At 38.0% G+C, this 26103-nt stretch overlaps 1 protein-coding gene across 1 annotated transcript in view; it reads left to right on the top strand.

Moving 5' to 3' along the window:
• Positions 1 to 26103, top strand: part of CDC42BPA (CDC42 binding protein kinase alpha) — a 774086-nt gene that overhangs the window by 277309 nt on the left and 470674 nt on the right. The window contains exon 3 of the mRNA XM_007936985.2: positions 1254 to 1337. Within this exon, the coding sequence (XP_007935176.1) occupies positions 1254 to 1337 (84 nt within the window). The remainder of the gene's footprint in view (positions 1 to 1253; positions 1338 to 26103) is intronic.

Genomic DNA, 26103 nt, shown 5'->3' with positions numbered 1-26103 from the left:
GACCAGATATGAATAAATAATGAGGTGACTGCATTTTAAGTAGATTTTTATATGGTCATATATTTTTATTGCAGTCTGATTCAAATATGAATTTATTAAATGCCTTTGATAAGCATATTTGCTATTAAGATTTCTTTCTTTGTGTGTGTATGTGTTATTAAATTTTGGCACTTGAGTTCAAACCTATTCTCTGTCCTTGGAAATATCCCTTTGAACTGTTTAAAGATCTGTTGTATATACTTTGTTCTTTCCTTCTGCTTATGAAATTATTATCCATCGCCACCTTCCTGGTCCCCCAGTAATTGGAAATACCCTCACTGAACTTAGTCTTCCTCTTCTGTTAGTTAGTCTCAGCCTTATAGCATTCTTAACAGACTGGAATGGTTCCTAGAGATTATTTAGTCAAACTGAAGTAGAGCTATAGAAACAGAAATGTAATCAGTTTGTTGGTGGTGAGAATGGGAACTCATTTATTTCTCGGTTTGACAGTTTTTAATAATATCTGGTGGCATAGTGCCTAAGGCATTTGACTGCTAGCCAGAAGGCTGGCAGTTCAAACCCATCAGCCACTCCTTGGAAGGAAGATTGGGCAATTTACTTCCATAGAGATACAGTCTCGGAAACCCAAGGAGGAGTCACTATGAGTTGAAGTGACTTGGCAGCAGCGAGTTTGGTTTTCCTTTCTTTGTATAACTAAAACAAAGAATAGAGAAATATCTATTCCTTTTGTATTTTGTTTTTGGAAAGGGATCTGAAAAGTCTGTTATTAAGAAATATTAGTCTTAATTGCTCTCAAGGAGTGTGTGTGTTTGTTTGGTACAGTATATAAGAGTATGTGGTGTGAAAATGATTATTTTCATATCATTTCATCCACATGGAACATGTTTGTTTTGGTAGGCATTCCATATAGCATCATGTTGGAATTTGACATGTATTATTTTACGAACCGTAGTAATTTCATAGTGAAAGGAGATACTGAGTTTAAATTTCAGGACAGAAAACATGGAATGGAGGACTTAATATATAATCATCAACTGATACAGTATTCAAAGATAGAGTTATTTGTTTGGCACATGTTCACTAATGTGACATTTTCACCTGACAACACTATTTAATATAGACTTTTAAAACTTGAACTGCATTGAAATCATTCATAATTGGTATTTATTCTTTTACAGAGAGGAAAAAGGAAAATGGATGACTGAAAAAAAGTATTTTGCCATATTTCAAAAATTATACTTTATCTTTTCTAGGTTGCTGTAGTAAAATTAAAGAATGCAGATAAAGTATTTGCCATGAAAATATTGAATAAATGGGAAATGCTGAAGAGAGCTGAGGTAAGAATTTTACATATTTGAATATTTAAATAATATTTTACAAACATTTTTAGAGGTCTATAAAATTATATAGTCAGTGGATCCTTATATATCTTTTAGTGAACTTTCATCTGTGATGACATGTTTTTAAAGCATAAGAGACACATTTCAACAATTCATTATCTGTGATGTTAATTTTGACTGGAAACTAAACAAGAAGCCTTGTAATGTGGGGATTATACATTACACATTACAAGCATGTGTAATAACCAATTTTGTTAATAGGAATAAATTTTATAATGGATACATACTTATTTGGTATATCGTTTGTTTTATGTTATTCCATATTTATCTATATTCTGCTCGAAGCAAAACTCAGAAGGAGTTGTGAATAGGCTCTTTAAGAATTCTGTTTATTGCTGACTTACAGTTATTTTATGTTTTGTTTTTTATTATTCAGGAGTTTAAGAAATATCTGATGGTGTAAGAATGTTAGCTAGATTTGAGGAATAAGTTGATTGCAGTGATGTTGAAAATACCTGACAGTTGGTATGATATGGTTAGAACTGATGTTACATACAGACTTCAGGTAGGGCTCTGGAGTCATAGTGAAGGGCTGGACAGGGAAGAACTTCTTGTGTGGAAGTATTTAAATATTTTAACAAGTAGCGGGGTGAGTAGGCCAAGTAATAGTTCTGGGGGTTGATAAAATCCAACAGAAAGTAATGAGAAATTAGCTCTTAGAAATCTTTCTGTATCAGTCCTTGTAGCAACCTGAAGAGTACCAAACAGGGAGATATGAAAGAGTTCCCATGATGATAGGTACAGTGATAGGGAAAGTAAATACTCCATTATTTCTTTCTTTCAGGAAATTTGGAAAACGCAACAAAACACAAAGAAAAAACTAGTAACAGCTAGTATTCCATCACCCAGAATTAATAACATGTTTGGCAACTTTTTTGCTTTCAGTCTTTTTCATTCTGTGCATCTACTAAAAGAGAACAAAATACTGCATAAAAAAGTGAAATACAAATTGGCACATTACAGATAAAGCTAACATACTCTTTGACCACTGCTCTCCCATGCCTAGCCCCTCTCTGCTTTCCAGAGGTAATTACTATATAATAATAACCTGTTTTAAAAAGTATCAGTAAACTTTTATGATGCCCTCTGATATATGTTCTGATGCCTGTTATAATCAGTAAATAACTTTAATCTTTATGTTTGAATTTCCCTGAGTTGCCTTATTGTCACTGGTTGTTTATTCCAGGTAATAAACTCTGAGATTGGCTTTAGTGTGTGGGATATTTACTAGGGTGTTCTTTTGAGATTGACACCTATAGAACGGAGAGAAGGGAAACAGGATTTGTCAAAGAGAAGTCAAGCTGTCCCAACAGCCTTAGTTGGTCCCACTGGGAGCTCTGAAACAGAAATGTCCTTCAAAATTGTCTTGAATTGGGCCAAAATGGTTGGACCTAATATACCTGTCCTAGTCAGTCATTGTGCCTCTGGAAGGATATGACCTTGGATAAAGAGGCTTTTTGTAGCTGAGGCAAAACCTGAAGGGGGCGATAGCAAATGCAGCAGCTGTAGCAGTAAGTCCTATTATAAAGAAAGAGTCAATAATTACAACCACTGCCACTGAGTTGATTCTGACTCATAGCAACCTCCTTGCATTTCCAAGGCTGTAAATCTTTACAGAAGAAAATTGCAACATCTTCTTCCTACAGAGCAGCTGGTGCATTTTAACTGCTGACCTGGTTAGCAGCCGAATACATTGTCCGCTGCGCCACCAGAGTAAATAATTACATTCTCACTGTTTCAAAAAAATAATATTGCAGTTAGTTTAGTGTTTCAGAGTTAAATCTTTTTAAAAAATTGAGGTAGTTTATACTTATCATCTATGAAGTTGGCCATGTTGAGGAAGAATTGTAAAAAGGAAAGGTAACTGAGTTACCTTTCATTACTGATAGAAAGAAGTGACAAAACTAAAGATAAAACAAGGAAGAATTTAAAATTAAATAGCATTTTACTAATTAAAAAGTGTAATATATTCCAATTCTTTGACAAGATGGACTAGATGTACTTTTCCCTATTTCTCCCGCTGTTGTTGTTGTTGTTGTTAGGTGCCATTGAGTCGGCTTCAACTAATAGCAACCCTAACTCATAGCGACCCTACGTACAACAGAATGAAACACTACCCAGTCCTGTGCCAGCCTCAAATCCAATGCAATACCTGAACCCATCGTTGTTGCCTCTGTGTCAATCCATCTTGTTGAGGGCCTTCCCCCTTTTCACTGACCCTCCACTTTACCAAGCATGATACCCTTCTGTAGGAATTGTCTCTTCTGACAACATGACCAAAGTGGGTGAGACAAAGTCTGACCATTCTCTCTTCCAAGGAACATTCCTGCTGCACTTCTTCCAGGACCGATTTGTTCATTCTTCTGCCAGGCCATGGTACTTTCAGTATTCTTTGCCAGCACCACAATTGGAAAGCATCAACTCTTCTTTTGTCTTCCTTATTCATTGTACAGCTTTCACATGTATAAGAGGTGGTTGAAAAATACCATGGCTTAGATTAGATGCACCTTAGGGAGCGGCGGCATAGTGCCTTAGGCAATTGACTGCTAACCAGAAGGCTGGTGGTTCAAACCCACCAGCCTGCCTTGGAAAGAAGACTGACCAATCTATTTCCATAGAGATGCCACCTCGAAAACCCAAGGAGAGGTCTCTATGAGTTGGAATCGACTCGATGGCAGTGAGTTTCAGTTTGTTTTTTTTTTTTTTTTTTTAGTTCTGAAAGAGACATCTTTGCCCTTTAGCACCTGAAAGAGGTCTTTTGCATCAGATTTGTCCAGTGCAGTACATTATCAGATTTCTTGAATGCTGCTTCCATTGGTGTTAATTGTGGAACCAAGTTATATGAAATCTTTTCTCCATTTATTGTGATGCTGCTTACTGGTCCAGTTATGAGGATTTTTGTTTTCTTTATGGTAAAGTGTAATCCATACTGCAGACTGTAGTCTTTAATCTTCATCAGTAAGTGCTTCAAGTCATCCTCACTTTCAGCAAGCAAAGGTGTGTCATCTGCATATTGCAGGTTGTTAATGAGTCTTCTTCCAATCCTGATGCCACACTCTTCTTCGTATAGTCCAGCTTCTCAGATTATTTGCTGTACATACAGATTAATAAGTATGGTGAAAGGATAGAAACCTGACACACTCCCTTCCTAATTTTACACCATGCAGTATCCCCTTGTTCTATTCAAATTACTGCCTCCTGGGCTGTGTACAAGTTTCTCATGAGCACAATTAAGTATTCTGGAATTCCCATTCTTCTCAGTGTTATCCATAATTTGTTATGATCCACACAATCGAATGCTTTTGTGTAGTCAGTGAAACACAAGTAAAATCTTTGCTTTCAGCCATGATATCCCTCCTTCCATGTCCTCTTCTGAATCCAGTTTGCATTTCTGGAAGTTGTCTGTCAGTCTTCTGCTGCAGCTGTTTTTGAGTTATCTTCAGCAAGATTTTACTTGTGTGTGATATTAATGATGTTGCTCAATAATTTCCACATTCTGTGGGATCACCATTTTTTGGAATGGATACACATATGGATCTCTTTCAGTCAGTTGGCCAGGTAGCTGTCCTCCAAATCTCTTGCCATAGCCAAGTGAGTGCCTCCAGCATGGCATCCATTTGTTGAAACATCTCAATGGGTATTCCATCAATTCCTGGAGCCTTGTTTTTCACCAGTTCCTTCAGTGCAGCTTCGACTTCTTCCTTCTGTACCATTGGTTCTTAATCATATGCCACCTTCTGAAATGGATGAACATCGACCAATTCTTTTTGGTACAGTGACTTTGTGTATTCTTTCCATCTTCTTTTGATGTTTCCTGCATCATTCAGTATTTGCCCATATAATCTTTCAATATTGCAACTAGAAGCTTGAATTTTTTTTCAGTTCTTTTAGCTTGAGAAATGCCAAGTGTGTTCTTCCCTTTTGGTTTTCTAACTCTAGGTCTTTGCACATTTCATTATAATACCTGACTTTGTCTTCTCAGGGAGCTCTGGTAGTGTAGTGCCTAAGATATTTGACTGCTAACCAGAAGGCTGGTGGTTCAAACCCACCAGCTACGCCTCAGAAGGAAGGTTGGGCAATCTACTTGCATAGTAATACTGTCTTGGAAACCCAAGGAGGGGTCGCTGTGAGTCGGATCCGACTCGATGGCAGTGAGTTTGGTTTTGGTTTGTCTTTTCAAGCTGCTCTTTGAAATCTTCTGGTCAGCTCTTGTATCTTGTCATTTCTACCATTTGCTTTAGCTACTCTCCATTCAAGATCAGGTTTCAGAGTCTCATCTGACAGCCTTTTTGGTGTTTTCTTCCTTTCCTATCTTTTTAATGACCTTTTGCTTTCTTCATGGATGATTTTCTTAATGTCATCTGACAATTCCTCTGGTTTTCAGTCATTGGTGTTCAATACATTGAATCTGTTTTTCATATGGTCTCTAAATTCAGGAGGGATATAGTCAAGGTCATTTTTGGCTTTTGTGGACTTGTTTTAATTGTCTTTTAGCTGCATCTTGAACTTGCATATAAGCAGTTCATGGCCTGTTCCACAGTCAGCTTCTGGCTTTGTTTTGCCTGAAGATAATAAACTTCTCCATTGCCTCTTTCCACAGATATAGTTGATCTGATTCTTGAGTAGTCCATCTGGTGAAATCCACATGTATGGCTGCCATTTATGCGGTTGAAAAAAAGTATTTACAATGAATAAGTCATTGATCTTGGGCAATTCTATCATGCAATCTCCAGTGTCATTTCTATCACCAAAGCCATATTTTCCAACTACTGGTGAGTCTTCTTTGTTTCCAACTTTTGCATTCCAATCATTATTAATAATGAACACATATTGATTGTATATTTGGTCAATTTCAGACGGTAGAGGTTGGTAAAAATCTTCAGTTTCCTCGTCTTTCGATTTGGTGGTTAGTGCATGAATTTTGAATAGTAGTAGTATTATCTGGGTCTTCTTTGTATGCATATGAATATTATTCTATCACTGACAACATTGTACTTCAGGATAGATCTTGAAACATTCTTTGTGATGATGAGTGCCACACCATTCCTCTTTAATGTGTCATTTCCGGTATAGTAGATCATATGGTTGTCTGATTCACAAGGGTAAAACCAGTCCATTTTAGCTCACTAATGCCTAGGATATTGATCTTCATGTGTTCCATTTCATTTGGAACTTCTGATTTTCCTAGATTCATACTTTGTACATTCCATGTTCCATTAGTAATGGATGTTTGCAGCTGTTTCTTGTCCTTTTGAGTCATGCCACATCAGCAATGGAGATCCCAAAACTTTACTCCATCCACATCATTAACATTGATTCTACTCTGAGGAGGCAGTTCTTCCCTAGTTGTATTTTGAGAGCCTTCTGGCCTGAGGGACTTATATTCTGGCACTATATCAGACCGTGTTTCAGGGCTATTCATAAAGTTGTCCAGTAATATATAAGACAGTGTTTCACTACTATTCATAAGGTTTGCACTGGCCAATTCTTTGAGAAGTGCATGGCCCCTTCCTTCTTCAGAGTCTGTCTCAGTCTGGAAGCTCCAGTGAAACCTGTCAGCATGGGTGACACTGTTGGTATTTGTAATACTGGTGGCAAAGCCTTCCAGCCTCACAGCAACACACAAGCCACCACAGTACGACAAACTGACAGATGAGTGGTGGTTTCGTCTACTAAGTACAGCTAAAATCCTGGACATTATATATAAAACAAACATAGGAAGGTAGAAAGAAGAAGGTGGAACCAACTAGGGACCTTGGAACCCTAGGAACAACATTCATTTTTTGAGGTTAGTATTACCCTGATGGCCAAAAGCAGATAAGCACCATACAATGAATGTTAAACACTAGTATCCCTCATGAATATAGATGTATGAATCCTTATTGAAATACTAGCAAGTAGAATTCAGATTTCTTAAAAAAAAAATACTTTATTCTATGACCATGTGAAGGTGCACTGGTGGTGCAGTGATTGAGTGCTCGGCTGCTAATGGAAAGGTCAGTGTTCAAACCCACCAGCCACTTTGTGGGGGAAAGACTGGCAGTCTGCTTCTGTAAAGATTACAGCCTTGGAAATCCTGTGGGGGCTGTTCTACTCTCTGTTTTACAAGATGACTACTAGTTATGATCAACTTGATGGCAATGGGGTACATGATCAAGTGGTATATTTATTTGGGGTACATTTATTTCAGATATGCAAGGCTGGGTCAGTATTTGAAAGGTACTTACTTGAGACTAGTAAAAACTTTCATCTCATAGAAATTCTGCATGAAACCATGAAAGAGGGATTTATTTTAAAAATAGAATGGAATTCTATCCCTGTCCTTGAATTATCAAATATTTTATTATTCTTTTTTTAATAAGATATTTGAAAAAACCAAAACATTCTGAGCATTATTCATCCAAGTTTGGAACACTGAAACTACTACTAATCATACTTAATAAATTACAGATGAGCAGCAAAAATTATTTTTTTAAAGATTTGGATATTGATACTTCAAAATAAATTTATAGTTCTCTTTAACCTACTTGCTGTATTTATTTCTTTTCCATGATATGTGGAAAATAAATAATTTGTGGGATATGACTTATTTGAAAGTTCTAGGAAATCTTCTTCCTTTTAAAGCTAGACATCTGAGACATTGATATCTGTACAAATCAATCATCTACAAACTTTGGTGCCACCTCAACAATCCCTTGCATTAAATTTTCCTATTCCATTTTGTAAATTTTACCTCTCTTTTTCAAATATTTTCAATTCTTAACTGATTCTACTCATATGGGAGATGTCCTTACTCATTTCATTGGAAGAGGCAATGTAATTTACAGGAATGCTCTCTATCCCAGGAGTTAAACCTCTCCAAGTCTCAGTTTTTCTATTTATAAAATGAAGATAATTATAGTCTCTACCTCATAAGTTGAGGAACAGTATATTCTAGTTTACATGCAGTGGTACTGATTTATTCCTGTTGTTTTATTATTATTATTTTGCTGTTGTTGTTATCCTTATTTTAGTATTTTTATTTATTGCTGCTATTATTTTCAGTAGTAATAATATAGTAGTCGGGAGCTCTGGTAGCATAGTGGCTAAGGCACTTGACTGATAACCAGAAGGCTGGAGGTTCAAATCCACCAGCCACTCCTCGGAAGGAAGGTTGGGCAATCTACTTCCGTAGTAATACTGCCTCGGAAACCCAAGGAGGGGTCGCTGTGAGTCGGGTCCGACTTGACGGCCCATAACAACAACAACAATATAGTAGTCATGAGGATGCTCTAAATCAGAATTAATGCAATGAGTTTGGTTAGAGTTGAGTACAGTAGCAATGACTTTAATTCATATTTGAATTCTTCTATTTCCTGACCTGCCACCCACAGACATTATAATATAAATACTACAGAAAAGTAAAAAAATGAAGAATAATAAAGCTTCTTTTTCCCCCAGATAGTCAGTTTTTCTGTCCAAAGGAAATGATTTTTAAGGATTTCTTACTTATCTTAGGAGTCCCTAGGTGGTGCAAATAGTTAACATGTTTGGCTGTTAAACAAAAGATTGGAGGTTTGAGTCCACCCAGAGGTGCCGTGGGAGAAAGGCCTGGCAATCTACATCCAAAAAATCAATCTGTGTCCAAAAAATCAGCCATTGTAAACTGTATGGAGGATAGTTCTGACACACATTGGATACTATGAGTCAGAATTGAGCCAGTGGTGACTAGTTTTAGTTCAAAAATGTACATCTTAAACTCACAACTCCCAGGCTACAGGTATGGTTAACAGCGCAATATATTTTAAAACAACAACTAAAAACTCTAACATTGTAAAGATACTCAAATATGGTTATTATGTATAATGTACTAATAAAGAATATCCAAACTTTAAATCCAAACCAGAAAACTCAACTGCCATTGAGTCAGGTCCTACTCATAGTGACCTCTCCTTGGGTTTCCAAGCAGTAGCACTACGGAAGTAGATTGCCCAACCTTCCTTTCGAGAACCTTTAAGTATATTGTACAAATTTCAGTAATATTCTTTGTATAACAAATTTTTGTAATATAAATTATAGGAAAGGATATGGAAATATGCTTTTTATAGTGAACTTGATGTTGCTGTAGTTTTTAAAGTGAGATTCTGCATAGAATGTAAATTTACATTTTCTTATCTGGACACTATAATTTCTACCATAAGGGAGATTTTATGTTGTGCCCACTGTAGAATATATCTCCTTTCATCTGCTTCCAAAATTAAATTTGTTGGTATTGGAACTTCTGGGTTGGGAGGGAGTGTATGTTTAAATTTTTATAGTTATTGCCAAATTGTCTTTTGAAAAAGTTGGACCGATGTACTTTGCATTCATATTTTTATATGTCTTTTTCTCGCACGTTAGACAATTTTGGATATTATAAAATTAATTCTCTTTAATTATGTTTTTTAAAAACATTGTTACTGACAAACAAAATTAAAAAATAAAATATCTCATGTTTGGTTCAGCTATCAAATATTTACTGAAATAGAGAAATAAAAGTAAAATGATGATGTGGTTTTTAAGACCCGATATTTGGAATTCTTACATTTTGCAATTTAAAATTCCTTTTATTTTTTTCTTTAAAATGAAAATTACTGGGTTTTTTCTCCCTCAACTCTTAGAGAGAAAGATTCAGTTGCTGTTTGAAAGAGCTTCTCTGTGGTACTCTGTGGGTGAAAGAAGTCCTTATTCCTAATAAATGAGAAGCCAAAATAGGTTCAGTCATCGTTAGATTTTCTCTGTTTAATAGATAAATTTCAGAAATGTTAATCTGATACCATATGGATACGTGAAGAGAATCACATAATAGTTTTGCAGAATTATTATCATTTATTAACTTCTGTTTCAACATAGGTATTCCTATTACTCTTTGTCTTTAACAAGTAGTGCATTAAAGATAAAATTTGAACAGTATATGACATAATGTAAACCCAAACCAAACCTGTTGCCATCAATCAATTTTGACTCAGAAATACTATAGGACAGAGTAGGATTTGCAGGGCTGTAATCTTTACAGAAGTAGACATCCACATCTTTCTCTCACAGAATGGCTGGTGGGTTTTTAGTCAGCAGCCAAGAGCTTAATAACCACTTCACCACCAAGGATCTTTATGATTGAATATAACCATGACTACATAACAGTTAAAACTATAATTGGGGCAAGCAGAATGTTTGGTTGAACAATGAAGTGAATGAATCTGAGGAAGCTATATGAACTTCAGTAACCTCTTACACATGTTATTACATTCTTAGAAACTCAGATGTTCTGTTTTTAGAGAGATACTTGAAAAAATTTGTTAATTTTTTTAAAAAAGTAATTGAAGTACACACGTCATTATATCCTTTACCCATGAATTCCCAGAACATCTTTTTGGAATCCAGGGTATACTTACGGTATGGTTTAGAACAAGGTTTCTAAATACTGATTTAGAACAAGGTTTCTCAACAGTGGCATTATTGACATTTGGGTGCAGATAATTCTGTGTTGTGGGGGCTGTCCTGTGCATTGTAGAATGTTTAGCAGCATCTCTGGCCTTTACTCACTAGATGCCAGTAACATCTCTCTCACCCCTTCCTCCAAAATTATGACAACCAACGGAGGACAATGTAGGACAGTGAAGCAAAAAAGTAGACTACCCCTTCCATCAGTTTTTGAGACATTAATTGAAATTGTTTAATCTCTAAATATGATGGATAAAATTTTATGATGTGTAGGATTTGCTTTTAAAAAAAATAATGTAGTATGTATGTGTAGGGATTGGAGTGGTGGTAGGTGAGTTAGGGTATAAATGAAACAAATTGGCCAGTAAGATAATTGTTGAAGTTGAAGGTACATTGCAGGAGTGTCGGTGGTTATATTATTTTCTCTAATCTTGTATTTCTTTGAAATTGTATATAATAAGTAGCTTACTTACTTTTTATTTTTAATTAAAAGAATAGATTGACACAGTGGCTGCAACAATGGACTCATACATAGGGGTTTTTGTGAGCATGTACACGATTGGGTGATGTTATTTACTGTTGTACATATGGTCTCTGTGAGTGGGAACTGATTTGATGACACCTAACAACAATGACAACAGACCCTAACTGGAGAGAAATCTACTGTCTACAAAATTTCAGATAGCTGTCATAGTAAGCTGAAGCCAGGAGAAAGGCATCTACTAGGCTTTGGCAGAGACGTGTGCTTTCACAACCTCTCTCCCCTTAGGCAATCTAGAATCTGCTTATTTTTATTATTAGTGCTAACGTCCAGGCTCAAGATTTCAGAGGAAATATATTGAACTAGAAATACTTACGAAAGACTAATGTGTACAGAAATATTTTAACTTGAATTCCTCACTACCTTCTTCTGTACTGTACTTGCCTGAGCTACATTACCAAAAGAGTCAGTTCTGCTAGGACATCTTGATCCTTGTTAACTCCTCTGTGAGTGGTATAGAGATGAAACATGTCAGTTTATTAATAAGGGTGTCAGAGTGGTTCATATGTAAGTTTTCCCAGCACATTAATATTTTGTGCTATCAAGCAGCAGCAGGACACAAAGTACACTCTCACAGCTAAACTGGGCAGTTGCCAGAGGACTAGAATTTTAAAAGGCTTCCTATTCATCTCATCTTCTTTGCTGTTGTTGAAAGGGTCTGTTGCTCTCTATGTGGAAGTGTTTATTGCTTGGTTCTTTTCAATCTGTACATTCTGTCTTTATAACTCAGTAGCCTCCTCCTTTTCTTACGTATTAGTATATTTTCACCATTTATTTGAGATAAAAATACTGTAGTATTTATTTATTAGGAATTTAATATGTCTTTTTAAATGCATTAGTTTTTTTATTGTGATTATTACTTTGTTTTGTTAATGTTCTGTTACAGGGTTGCACAGTTCTTAAATGGTTCTGTCCAACACTATTATTCCTATACCAAAAAACCAAACTCACTGACATTAAGTTGGATCAGACTCATAGTGAGCCCTCCTTCCATAGAGACTGTAGCTCTATGGAAGTAGGTTGCCCAGTCTTCCTTCTGAGGAGTGGCTTGTTGGTTTGCACTGCCAGCCTTCTGGTTAGCAGTCAAATGCTCTAGGCGCTACGCCACCAGAGCTCCTATTTTTCTTATAGGTACTGTAATTTTAAATGAATCATTATAGTATGTGACATTTTTCAGAAACACATGGATTATATTATATTGTTGTTGTTAGGTGCCGTTGAGTCATCTCTGACTCATAGTGACCCAGTGCACAGCAGAACGAAACACTGCCCGGTTCTTTGCCAGTCTGACGATCCTTGCTATACCTGAGCCCATTGTTACATTGGAAAGACTTATATTGCTCATATATTCCATTAGAAATTTTTAATAAACAAAGAGCTAAAGGCATGTCACCAATACATACTTTTGTAAATCCTTAATCAATAAAAGACCAGGTAAGATGAGAGCCCCCAGGCAGGAAGCAGCTGGAACAGGTAGGGGGAAAGCCAGGAAGTGAAAAGAGCATTTGGAACATCTAAGGGACACAAACTTCCCTGTCATTTTGTCGTACTGTGGTGGCTTGCATGTTGCTGTGATGCTGGAGGCTGTGCTACTGGTGTTTCAGATGCCAGCAGGGTTGCCATGGTAGATGGGTTTTAGCACAGCTTCCAGACTGAGACAGACTCGGAAGAAGGAAGAGACCATCCACTTCTCAAAGAATTGGTTAGTGAAAATTTTATGACTAGCCCAGAAATATTGTCCAATTGATTGCTGGAAGATGAGGCCCGTAGGTTGGAAGGCATTCAAAATATGACTGGGAAAGAGCTGCCTCATCAGAGTAGAGCCTACCTTAATGATATGGATAAAGTAGAGCTTTCGGGACCTCCATTTGCTGATGTGGCACAACTCAAAAGGACAAGAAATAGCTGCAACATCCATTAATAATCGAAACATGGAATGTATGAAGTATAAATCTAGGAAAATGGGAAGTTGTCAGAAATGAAATAGAATGCATAAAGATTGATATCCTAGGCATTAGTGAACTGAAATGGACTGGTTTTAGCCATTTTGAAGCAGACAACCATAAGATCTCCTATCCCAGGAATGACAGATTGAAGAGGAATGATGTGGCATTCATCATTACAAAGAATGTTTCAAGATCTGTCCTGAAGTACAGTGCTGTCAGTGATAGGATAATATCCATATGCCTATAAGGGAGACCAGTTAATACTACTATTATTCAAATGTATGCACTAGCCACAAAAACCAAAGATGAGGAAATTGAAGAGTTTTACCAATTTCTGCAGTCTGAAATGACTGAACATGCAATCAAGATGTGCTGATTAGCACTGGTGATTGGAATGCAAAAATTGGAAATAAAGAAGAGTCATGGTAGTTGGAAAATTTGGCTGTGGTGATAGAACTGATGTTGGAGATTGCACGATAGAAACAACTTACTCATTGCAAATTACCTTTTTTCAACAACACAGTTGGCAGCTGTACATGTGGATTTCACTAGATGGAGTACACAGGAATCAGATTGATTGCATTTGTGGCAAGAGGAGATGGAAAAGCTCAGTATCTTCAGCCAAAACAAAGCCAGTAGCTGATAGTGGAATGGACCATCAACTGCTCATATGTACAGTCAAGTTTACATTGAAGACAATTAAAACAAGACCATGAGAGCCAAAATATGATCTTGAATATAACCCTGCTGTATTTAGAGACTATCTAAAGAATAGATTTGATGCACTGAACACCAGTCATCGAAAACCAGAAGAATTGTGAGATGGCATCAAGAACATCTTCCATGGCAAACATTTATCTACAGGTGGATAATAAGATGTGTGGACAGGCTGATTGGGTATGTCTATGCAGGGGGAGTGTGCCCATAACCATGTGTAGGGTTGCTAGACAATGTTTTTATAACTGTATTTGTATGTTCTGTAAGAATTTCCAGGTATATAGTAGAGCTGTCAAAAGACAAGGTCGTAGTCACTTCTTGGCCATAGCCGCCTACCCAGAGGGAGCAAGTATTGGACCTTTGGGCTCAGGACCATGGTAACAGGGGACATCAAGCTCAGTTGTTATAACATACTGCACAAAAACATCATTCCAAATCTTAACTTTGGCAAGTAGCGACTGGGATCTTAAAAGCTTGGAAGCAGCTATCTAGATCTCTCCTCATCTGGAGCAAAGGAGAATGAAGAAAACCAAAGACACATGGAAACAATTAGTCTAAGGGACTAGTGGAGTATGCAAACCTCAGCTTATATGACCACGAGACCAGAAGAACTAGATGTTGCCCAACTACCACTGTCAACCACTCAGAAATGGATTAGTGCAGGAGATCCTAGATATAGTGGGAGAACAATGTGGAACAAAACTCAAAATCATAAAACAAAAACAAAAAACAAAGTGGCGGGATCAAGTTTGGTGGTCTGACAGAGCCTAATAGAACCACTGAGACGGTGGCCCCTAGCTACCCCTCAGGTCTATAATTGAACCCACTCCTGTGGCTTGCAGACAAACAAAAGACAGGCATATGAGCTGAACATTTACATTAGATACATAAACTTATTCCAATATATTTATGGACATCTTGGGAGAATGAGACACTCTTCTGTGGACCTGGAGCCTATTGTGCTGCCTACAACTGTCCATGAACGAACAATCCACCATTCAGCCTAGTGATCTTGGATTCATCATTCGTTGGCATCAACAGGCATTATACTGCCTGCTAACCTTGAGCTCATCAGCTCCTGCAGCTGCATGAATCAGGAAAAGCCTCCAGCTTGACCTTGGATCCAAGAACTTGGTACTTGGAGCTTCTATAAGTGTGTGAGCTATTTTCCTAACATAAATTTATCTCTCTCTATATATATACAAGGAGCTCTGGTAGCATAATGCCTAAGGCACTTGACTGCTAACCAGAAGGCTGGCGGTTCAAACCCACCAGCCACTCCTCAGAAGAAAGATGGAGCAATCTACTTCTGTAGTGATACTGCCTCGGAAACCCAAGGAGGAGGGGGCGTTATGAGTAAGGTCCGACTTGGCGGCACATAACAACAACAACAACATATATATACAAGCTTTACTGGTTTTGCTTCTCTAGAGAACTCAGTCTAACACATTTGGTTCCAGGAGTGGGGTCCTTCCTCAAGGGGACCTGGCCGCCTCTTCATTCAAGGGGTTGTGGCTCTGTAAACTGACTCAAGTCTGGGAATTGATTGAGAGGCTGTGACTCTGTATTCTGGTGATTCAATCTAGATTGCTGTTCATGTGACCTAGAATTCTTCTGTCAATACAGATCAAGTAAATAGTAGGTTTGCCATGGATCTCACTCCTAGGAACACCATGAGTAAGTAGCCAATGCCATAATTCCACATGAGTCAGAATATTCTGATTACTGTTTTGACTCTGCTGTCCATTATGGTGACCACGCCCATCTTGTCTTTGTCGACTAACTGCTGCCACTTGGCCCCTACTACGACGGGGTCCAATCAACCCCACTGTATTTAAGTGTCTTAGTTCAATTAGGGCAGTTCGCACTGTCAAATACAGCTTACATAAAATAACAAACACAGCACTCTTCAAGGATGCTGGGGATCCCTTCACAAATTTGTTCCTCACCGTAATGGTGAAAGGCGTATCCTCTGGGCTCTCCATTTCTGGATCTAGTGGTCTAATCTGACAAATCCATTCTAACATGCCAATTTTCCTAAGCTTTTGGATACCTTCTTCTACATTTATACCAAGGCAGACCTGGTACTTCAACTTGACTTAAGGTAGGCCAGTGCATAAGTAAGCCAACCAAATAAACAATCAGATCCTTTCCTAACCTCCTGAGCTGAAGCACTGAAAGAAGAATCTGTACTTAGTGGCCTAAATCAATACACTCAGACTGATCCAATGTTACATTCTGTGGTGGTTATGTTTGTGTGTCAGCTTGGCTGGGCAGCTGGTGGTAGTTATTTCTCATGATGAGACTGGCTGGCAATCAACTCTGTGGTGGGATCTACCACAAGCAGCTGAGTAGCTGCTTTGGGTATGTGGTTTGCTTCCCATATATAAGAAGCAGTTTTGGAAATGGTCTCTAGCTTGTGGCATGCTTGAACCCTGCATGTAACCAAATCGTTGTTCAGTAGGCTGTCATGCTCTGCCGACCTTGGGGCTTACAATGGACTTGAATTAATGGCCTGCCATGTGGTTTGGTATAACATCAGGATTGTGCCATTTTATTTGTTGACCTTGGGCTTGTTAGCCTCAGTGGCTAGTAGCTGCCTGAATGAAGAGATCCCTCTAGCTTCAGTGGGCTGGGAGCAAGAGGCAGAACTGAAGCTCAAGGTCGAGGGGCTTTCACACAGCCCCTAGAGCCTGGCACTTTGAATTCGGACTTCTAGCCTCCAAAATGTAAGATAATAAACTCCTGTTTGTTCAAACATCCCATTTGTGGTATATTTCCATCAGAGTGGCAGTAGGTAACCAGAACACATTCTTTGCACCATTATCTCACATCCTCAGTAGCCATTTCCATCCATATTCTCCAGGTTTCTGTCTGTACATGTTAGCAAAATCAAGTAGGTCTTTTCAGGTGTAGCGTACCACTTACTCAGTCACACTTTGTATTTCACCTTTTGGGGCTTGCTTAGACTTAAGTTTAGTTATAAGTCTAACAGCAACAATGGGTGGTTGGGGCAATTCCTGAGAACATTCAGCAATGTCTTCCACGGCATCTACCTCACGCAATGACCCAGCAGGAATAGTTGGATTAATCCCATCAAATGGAGGTGGAAGGGATAATGATTTTGTAGTAATCCCTTCAGATGGGAGGAATTTAACAGAATTTATGGGCTCCATATCCTCATCATCCTGACTACCCATTATGTCCCCATACCAGGTTTCAGGATCCCATTTTTTTTCCCAATTAATGTCCTTCACTTTAACTTCAGACACCATTCTGGGTTGGCAATTCAATTGGCATTGTAATTCAGCCACCCTTACGATGAGACTCTGGGTTTGGTTTTTGGTAATATCAGCTCTGCTACTGGAGGAAATAAGGCTTTCTTTCAGGGTACAACTTGAAACACTGAGGTCTTTTATATAGCACTTAAGCAGTGACTCAGCAGCCCTGAACTCATCTTGCTCTTTCACCACTTTGTCTTGCCTGAGTAGGACCAACCAACCAGCTTCCTTATACTCCTCTTGGTGACAAAATTGCAGAAAAGTATCAAACATGTGATCACCCAGAACTTCATTTCTCAAAAACACTTGATCTATTGGTGATGGTATTTTTCATATTAATGTTACCACCTCATGTCTTGGATTAAAAAGGCCCTCTGTACTAATGGAGTCAGTGTCACCAGTGCCTTTGACATTAATCAAATTGGAGAACCAAAACAGAATTGGTGAGAACCAATTTAAGAAGCCCATCCTTAGGATTTTTTCTCTCTTGAACCACTCCTGGTACCAAATGTGTTAGGCTGGGTTCTCAAGAGAAGCAAAACCAGTAAAGCTTATATAGAAAGAGAGAGAAAGGAAAAATTTATCTTAGGAAAATGGTTCATATACTTATAGAAGCTGGCAAGTCCCAAGTTTCTTTAGGATGTCTCTTAGTACTACATGTCCTGTGATTAAAGTCAGTGGAAACTTACAGCAACCCAATTCTGATATGACTACTGATGGCCCAGACCTTTCAGGAATGAAGGTTTGGGTCACTCCACCAGGCAAAGAACCACAACCAGTTGAGGTGCTTGCTGAGGGCAAGGGAAATATGGAATGAGTGGTGGAAGAAGGTAGTTCTGAATATCAGCTACGGCTACGTGAGCAGTTGCAGAAATGAGGAATGTGATGGTTACATTTCTTCATTGTATATGTGCATCAAATATTTTTGTTTCCCTCTGTTATGAACTATGAAATGTATACAGGGTTAATGCATTTTGGTTGTATATGTGTTAGTGTATCATGTTAGGCACAAATATGACTTTATAATTGTTCTTATTTAGAGATTATATATGACTCTTATTCAAATTTATGCACCAACCATCAAAGCCAAAGATGAGGAAATTGAGGAGTTTTATCAACTTCTGCAGTCTGAAATTGACCAAACATGCAATCAGGGTGTGTTAATTATCACTGGTGACTGGAATGCAAAAATTGGAAACAAGGAAGAATCACCACTAGTTGGAAAATTTGGCCTTGGTGATAGAAATACTCTGGAGATTGCGTGATAGAATTTTGCAAGACCAACGACTTACCCATTGCAAATACCTTTTTTCAACAACACAAATGGTGGCTATACACATGAACTTTGCCAGATGGAGTACTCAGGAATCAGATTGACTACATCTGTGGCAGGAGGAGATGGAAAAGCTCAGTATCTTCAGCCAAAAGAGTCAATGGTTTTGAATTCTGGTGTTGGAGAAGAATGCTTAAAGTACCATGGAGTACTAAAAGAACTAACAAATCTGTCCTGGAAGAAGTGCAGCTGGAATGCTTCTTGGAAGTGAGAGTGGCCAGACTTTGTGTCACCTAATTTGCCCATGCTATCAGAAGGAACAATTGCCTGAAGAAGGATATTATGCTTGGTGAAGTGGAAGGTCGACGTAGAAGGGGAAGGCCCTTAATGAGATGGATTGACACAGTGGCTACAATGATGGGGTCAAGTATAGCAAAGATCGTGGTGTTGGCATAGGACCAGGCAGTGTTTCGTTCCACTGTACATAGGTTTGCTATGAGTCGGAGACAACGGCACCTCATCGCAACAATAATCAATAAAAAACTAAACAGATTCGGTTACCGTTGGATAACCCATGGGACTGAAAGAAATGATTTGCGTCTATCTTTAATTTTGTATGATATGGTTAGGGGAAGGCTACTCTTAACACACATTTGGAGCAGGTGGCCAAGATGGCAGACTACACTATCCAGACTCTCTGCAACAAAGATAAGTGAAACAGATATGGATGACAATCCTGAAACTTAGAGCTTTAAAGGAAAAGATAAAGAAGTAGACCAATAATGATTAGAGGAAGAAACTGAATGAAAACAGCAAATGAGGAGGCATATAGAGTGGTAAGTTGCCAACTGGCCAGGCACATTGTGGCCAATTTGAATTACTGCAAGGAGCATTCTGATTAGAGCAGGAATCAGATAACTGGCTCTTCTTGCCAGGACTGCACTAGCAGCCACAAGGGATTTGTGAGTTGAAGCCAGTGACCCTACCTACATACCCTCCACATCTGCTGCCCCACTCATTAGGTGAGTGCCACCACCAGCTAGCTGTAGAACCACTAGATCAATGAAAGACAGAAGTCACCACCTGCCCAGACTATCCTCAGCTGTTCTACACAAGCACTACCTAATTCATGCAGAGACAGGTAATGAGTGTCCAGTGGTGCCAAACTAGCAACCAGAGTATAACACCTGCCCTATTGCCCAGATATGTTAAAAAAAAAAAAAAAAAAAAAATCAAGGTGAAGAAAAGCAACAAACAATCAGCAAATTAATACAATAAGACCAGAGGGTCTCGGAAATAACAGAGAACTACAAATCACACAAATAAAGGGACAAGATGGCACAAACAAGTGGCCAAAGTACAGAACCAGAAAATCTTCCAGAGGATACAGTGCTTTTGGAACTACATGATAAGGAATTCAAAATATATACTTAGGTTCTTTCAGCAGATTAAGAAAGAAATCAAGGAAAGCAAAGATGACATCAAGAAAATCATAAACAAAATCAAGAAAAATACAGAAAAAAATTCTAGAAGAATTTTTAAAAATCCAATAACAAAGTGACAAATGGAAAATTCAAAAGCTTACAAAAACAGAAATTAGAAATCTAGAAGATTAATACTAAAATTTCAGACATAGATAAAGCATTGAAAGGGCAAAGGAGTAGAATTGGGTCGGTAGAAAACAGAATTAGTGATATTTCAGAACAATGTCTTAATACTAATCTGTTGGAGGAACAATCAGAAAAAAGGATTAAAAAAATGATGAAAGCCTTAGAATCATAGGAGACACCATCAAGAGAAATAACATTTGTGTGAGTAGAGTCCCACAACAGGAAGAGATTGAAAATATACACATGAAAATGTCAAACTTGGAAAAGAATTTCCCTAATACCAATAAAGTTGAAAAGATATGCATTCAGGAAGCTCAATAAACCCCAAATAGGATACACAGCAAAATAACAATGAAAATCACTAAGACATATCATGGAGCCTCTGATTGCATAGTGCCTAAGGCTCACCAGATGGCTGCTGTTTCAAACCCACCAGCAGCTCCTCGGAAGGAAGATTCGACAATATACACCCATAATGATATTGCCTCAGAAACCCAAGGAAGGGTTGCTTATGAGTTGGATCCAAGTTGACGGCAGTAAGTTTGGTTCTTTTAAATTTTTATGACATACCGTACTCAAACTCTCTGAAACCAAAGACAAAGAATTCTGAAAGCAGCTTGGGAAAAATGATAAGTCACCTCCAGATGAGACCCAATAAGACTAAGTATTGCTTTCTCAGCAGAAACCGTTCAGTCAAAAAGGCCATTGGATGACATACGTAATACCCTGAAAGAATACAGTTGACAAACAAGAATTAGATATCCAGCAAAATTGCCTCACAAATGTGATGGCATAATTAACACATTTCCAGATAAACAGAAATTAAGGGAAATTGTAATTTCAAAAAGAATGCTAAAGGAAGTACTTCAGACAGAACCAAGAACAACACACTGCACCTGGTTATTAAGACACATGACCAACATTACATGGAAAACAACCCAGATGTAGAAGTATCAGAAATAAAACAGAGCTGCGAGACTGAAAGTAAGGAATGAGATACACCAGTTTTAAATGATGACAACTACAAAGCAAATGGTAGATAATAAATTAAAATGTAACTCCAGAGAAAATTAATAAACCCTTCTTACCAAAACAAAAATGAAGAAAATGATAAAGATATGAAAGAAATGAGGAAATGAGAAGAAAATCCATTAAAAAATTGAACTGAGCCCAGAAAAAATATATGGAACAAAGAAACCATCAGTAACCCCCCCCCCGACACACACACAAACAAGAATAAAATGGCAGCAGTAAATTCATACCTACATGTGATTACAGTGAATGTAAATGGGTTAAATGCACCAGTAAAGAGATAGAGAGTAGCAGAATGGATAAGAAAACATGATCCATCAATATACTGGTATAGGAGACATATTTTAGACACAGACAAAAATAAGCTTAAAACCAAAGGTTGAAAAACATAAATCAAGCCAGTGGCAACCAAAAAAAGCAGGAGTGGCAGTAATATTTTCTGATAAAATAGACAAAAAGGCAAAAGCCAGCAAAAGAGTCAAGGAAGGACATTATATAATGATTAAAGGGTCAGTCCAACATGAGAACATAACCATAATAAACATCTGAGCACCCAATGAAAAAGCCCCAAAATACATAAATGAAACTTTAACAGAATTGAAAAGATAAATGGACAAGTCCACAGTAATGGTAGGAGATTGTAATACACCACTCTTGATGAAGAACACAACTAGAAAGAAACGCAACAAAGAGAAAATCTGAACAACACAATCAACTAACTAGAGCTCATAGATATATACAGAACATTCTACCCAATAATGGGACAATATAAATTGTTTTCTAGGCCACCTGGAATATTTTCCCAAACAGACCATATATTAGTCCACAAAGCAAGCCTCAATAAATTTGAAAACATTGAAAAACTACAAAGCATCTTCTCAGATCACAGTCCTATAAAATTAGAAATCAACAATGGGAAGATCAAGGGAACATAATCAAATACATAGAAATTGAATGAGACCCTACATAAATATTACTGGTGTAGGATGAGACATAAAAAAATGAAAAAAATTCTTGAATCAAATGAAAATGAAAATAAAGCATACCAAAATCTTTGAGATATAGTTAAAAAAGTGCTCAGAGGACAGTCCATACCAATAAACATACACATCAAAAAAAAAAAAAAAAGGAAGAATAAACCAAAATGAACACCTTAACCTAATATCTCCAACAACTAGAAAAAGAACAGTAAAAAAGCCTGCAGTCACCAGAAGAAAATAAACTAATAAAGATTTTAGCAGATAGAAATGAAACAGAAAATAGTAAAGACAAATCAACAAGACTAGAAGTTGGTTCTTTGGAAGAGATGAAAGCGTTCCCCTTGCGAGTGGGAACCAGACGAAGATGTCCTTTATCACCATTCCTATTCAATATTGTGTTGGAAGTCCTACCCTGAACAATAAGGTAAGAAAGGGAGATCAGTGGCATCCAAATTGGTAAGGAAGAAATAAAACTATGTTTGTTGCAAGTAATATGGTCTTGTACATAGAAAATTTCAATGACTGAACAAGAAACCGATGGAAGGATCCAGCAAAGCGGCAGGGTACAAGATCAGCATAGAAAAATCAGATTCATCTATGCTAACAAAGAACTCTGCAAAGGAGACCAGGAAAACAAAGCAACTTATAATAGCAACCCCCAAAATAAAATACATAGTAATAAGTGTAACCAGAGACACAAAAAGACAGTATACAAAGAAAATTACAAAACACTACTACAAGAAACAAAAAGAGACCCACATTAATGGAAGACTATGCCATGCTCGTGGATAACGTTGTGAAATATCAGTACTAGTCAAAGCAGTCTTCAGATATAATGCAATACCTATCCGGATTCCATCATCATTCTTTAAAGAGATGGGAAAACTAATCGCTAGCTTTATGTGGAAAGGATGAAACCCAAGTTAAGCAAAGCATTACTAAAGAAGAATAAAGTAGGTCTCATACTTCTGATCTCAAAACCTACTATACAGCCATGGTAGTCAAAATAGCCTGATGTTGGTACAGTGACGTACAATAGATGAATGGAAAATATTGAGAACTCAGAAGTAAATCTATCTACCCGTGAGCAGCAGATCTTTGATAAAGATCTGAAACACATTAAATGGGGAAGACATAGTCTTTTAAACAATTATTGCTGGCAAAGCTGGATATCCATTTGTAGAAAAATGAAACAGAATCCATACTTCTCACTATATACAAAAAATAAGTCAAGATGGAGCAAATATCTAAATGTGAAATCTAAAACCATAAATGATCTGTGGAAATAGGTGATGAAGAAGCTCAATATTGTCAGCCAAAACAAGGCCAGAAGCTAACAGTGGAGCAGACCATCAACTGGTCATATGTAACTTCAAGCTGAAGCTGAAGAATATTGATAGAAGCCCATGAGAGCCAAAATACAACCTTGATTATACCATATCCCACCTGAATTTAGAGACCATCTGAAGAGTAAATTTGACACACTGAACACCATTGACCAAAGACCAGATGAGTTGGATGATATCGAGAACCATATACATGAAGAAATGTCATTAAAAAGATGGAAAAAGAAGAAAAGATCAAAATGGATGTCAAAAGAGAGTCTAAAACTTGCTCTTGAATGGAGAGTAGCTAGGCAAATGAAAGAAATGACAAAATAAAAGATCCGAACAGAACATTTCGAAGAGCAGGTCAAGAAGACATGGTCAGTTAGTACAATGAAATGTGCAAAGACCTGGATTTAGAAAACCAAAAGGGAAGAACATGTTTGACATTTCTCAGTCTGCAAGAACTAAGGAAAAACTTCCAGCCTCAACTTGCAGTATTTATTGAAAGGTTCTGTGGGAAAAATGTTGAATGATGCAAGAAACATCAAAAGAAGATGGAAGGAGTACACACAGTCATTGTATAAAAAAGAATTGTCGATTTTCAGGTATTTCAGGAGGTAGTATATGATCAAGAACCAATGGTACTTAAGGAAGTAGTCAGAGCTGCGCTGAAGGAATTGGCAAAAAATAAGGCTCCAGGAATTGATGGAATACCCATTGAGGTGTTTCAAGGAACAGATATTGTGCTGGATGCACTTAGTCATCTATGCCAAGTAATTTGGAAGGCAGCTACCTGGCTATCTGACTGGGAGATTCATACTTGTACCTATTCCAAACAAAGGTGATCCAACAGAATGTAGACATTATTGAACAATATCATTAATAGCACAAAAATAAAATATATATATTTTGTAATTGCGATTTGGGTGAAAATTAACAGAGCAAATTCACTTTCCATACAGTAGTTCACATATACTTTGTCTCATGACACTGACTACAATTTACCACAATGCAACAGCTCCCCTCCCACTTCCTCCTGATAGTTACCTCTTCCCTGTGTCCATGCACTCCTGCCCCCTGAGCTGCCTCCTTGTGCATAAACAGCCCTTCTTTCTCCCATGATTGTTCTCTCTAAGGAGTGTATCTACCCCAGGTAAATGTTCAACTTATATGCCTGTCTTTTGTTTGGCTGGAAGCCACAGGAGTGGGTTCAATTCCAGACCTGAAGGGCAGCTAGGGGCCATATTCTCAGTGGTTCCACCAGGCTCTATCGGATCAGGAAACCTAGCCCCCCCACTTTCTTTTCCTCCAAATGATTTTGAGTTTTGCTCTACATTGTTCTCCCTCTCTATCAAGGATCTCCTACATAGATCCCCCTCTGAGTGGTTGACAGTGGTAGCCAGGCACCATCTAGTTCTTCTGGTCTCATAGTCGTATAGGCTGGGAATCACATGGTGTACCAGTCGCCAGGACTAATTGTTCCCATGAATCTTTGGTTTTCTCCATTCTTCTTGGCTCTGGACAAGGAGAGACCCATCATTGCATCTAGATGGCTGCTTGCAAGTTTTTAAGATCCCAGTCACTACTTGCCAAAGTAGGAGGTGAGACACTGTTTTGTATAGTATGTTATGCTAATTGAGCTTGATGTCCCCTGTGACTGCGATCCCAGGCCCACCAGTTCAACTACTTCGTCCCTCTGGCTGTGACCAAGAAGTGACTACAACATTGTCTCTTGTCAGCTCTGTTATACACCTGGGACTTTTTACAGGTCATACAAATACACTGATAGGACCATTGTCTCCCAACCCTACACATGATCTTGGGTACACTCCCTGCTACATGTTGTTGTTGTTGTTGTTATATGCCGTCGAGTTGGAACCGACTCACAGTGACCATTCCTTGGATTTCCGAGGCAGTTATCACTACGGAAGTAGATTGCCCCATCTTCCTTCTGAGGAGTGGCTGGTAGGTTTGAACCGCCAGCCTTCTGGTTAGTAGTTAAATGCCTTAGGCACTAAGCTACCAGAGCTCCTCCCCACTACATAGACATACCTAATAGTTCAGCCTGTCTACCCGTCTATCTACCCGTATATGTATGTTTGCCTTCACTGACAATGCAGTACTGTATGTGCAAAAGGGTTCATCTTTGTTGTCTGTACCTCTCATTTACCTCTCTGTGTCTTTCTGTTCCTCAGTACCACCATGTTGATCCCTAAAAGTTGGTACATTGCCCTTCTCTTCACCCAAATCAATACCTATTTCTACCTATCTACCAGTGTTCCCTCCCCTCCCCTCCCACCCCTGGTAACCAGCAAAGAAAAATTTCTTCCATACCTAAACCTTTCCTTGACTTTTACAATAACAGACTAATATAACATTTGTCCTTCTGTGATTGACTTACTTCACTCAGTATAATGTCCTCCAAGTTCATCCACATTATGTGGTGTTTTGCAGATTCTGTGTTATTCTTTAGGGCTGCATAGTATTCCATTGTGTGTATGTACCATAGTTTGGTTATCCATTCTTCAGTTGATGG

Source organism: Orycteropus afer, unplaced genomic scaffold (assembly GCF_000298275.1).
Source record: "Orycteropus afer afer isolate SDZICR_OR568_19922 unplaced genomic scaffold, OryAfe1.0 scaffold00039, whole genome shotgun sequence".
NCBI classification, from domain to species: Eukaryota; Metazoa; Chordata; class Mammalia; order Tubulidentata; family Orycteropodidae; genus Orycteropus; species Orycteropus afer.
This window is presented reverse-complemented; position numbering and strand designations above follow the sequence as displayed.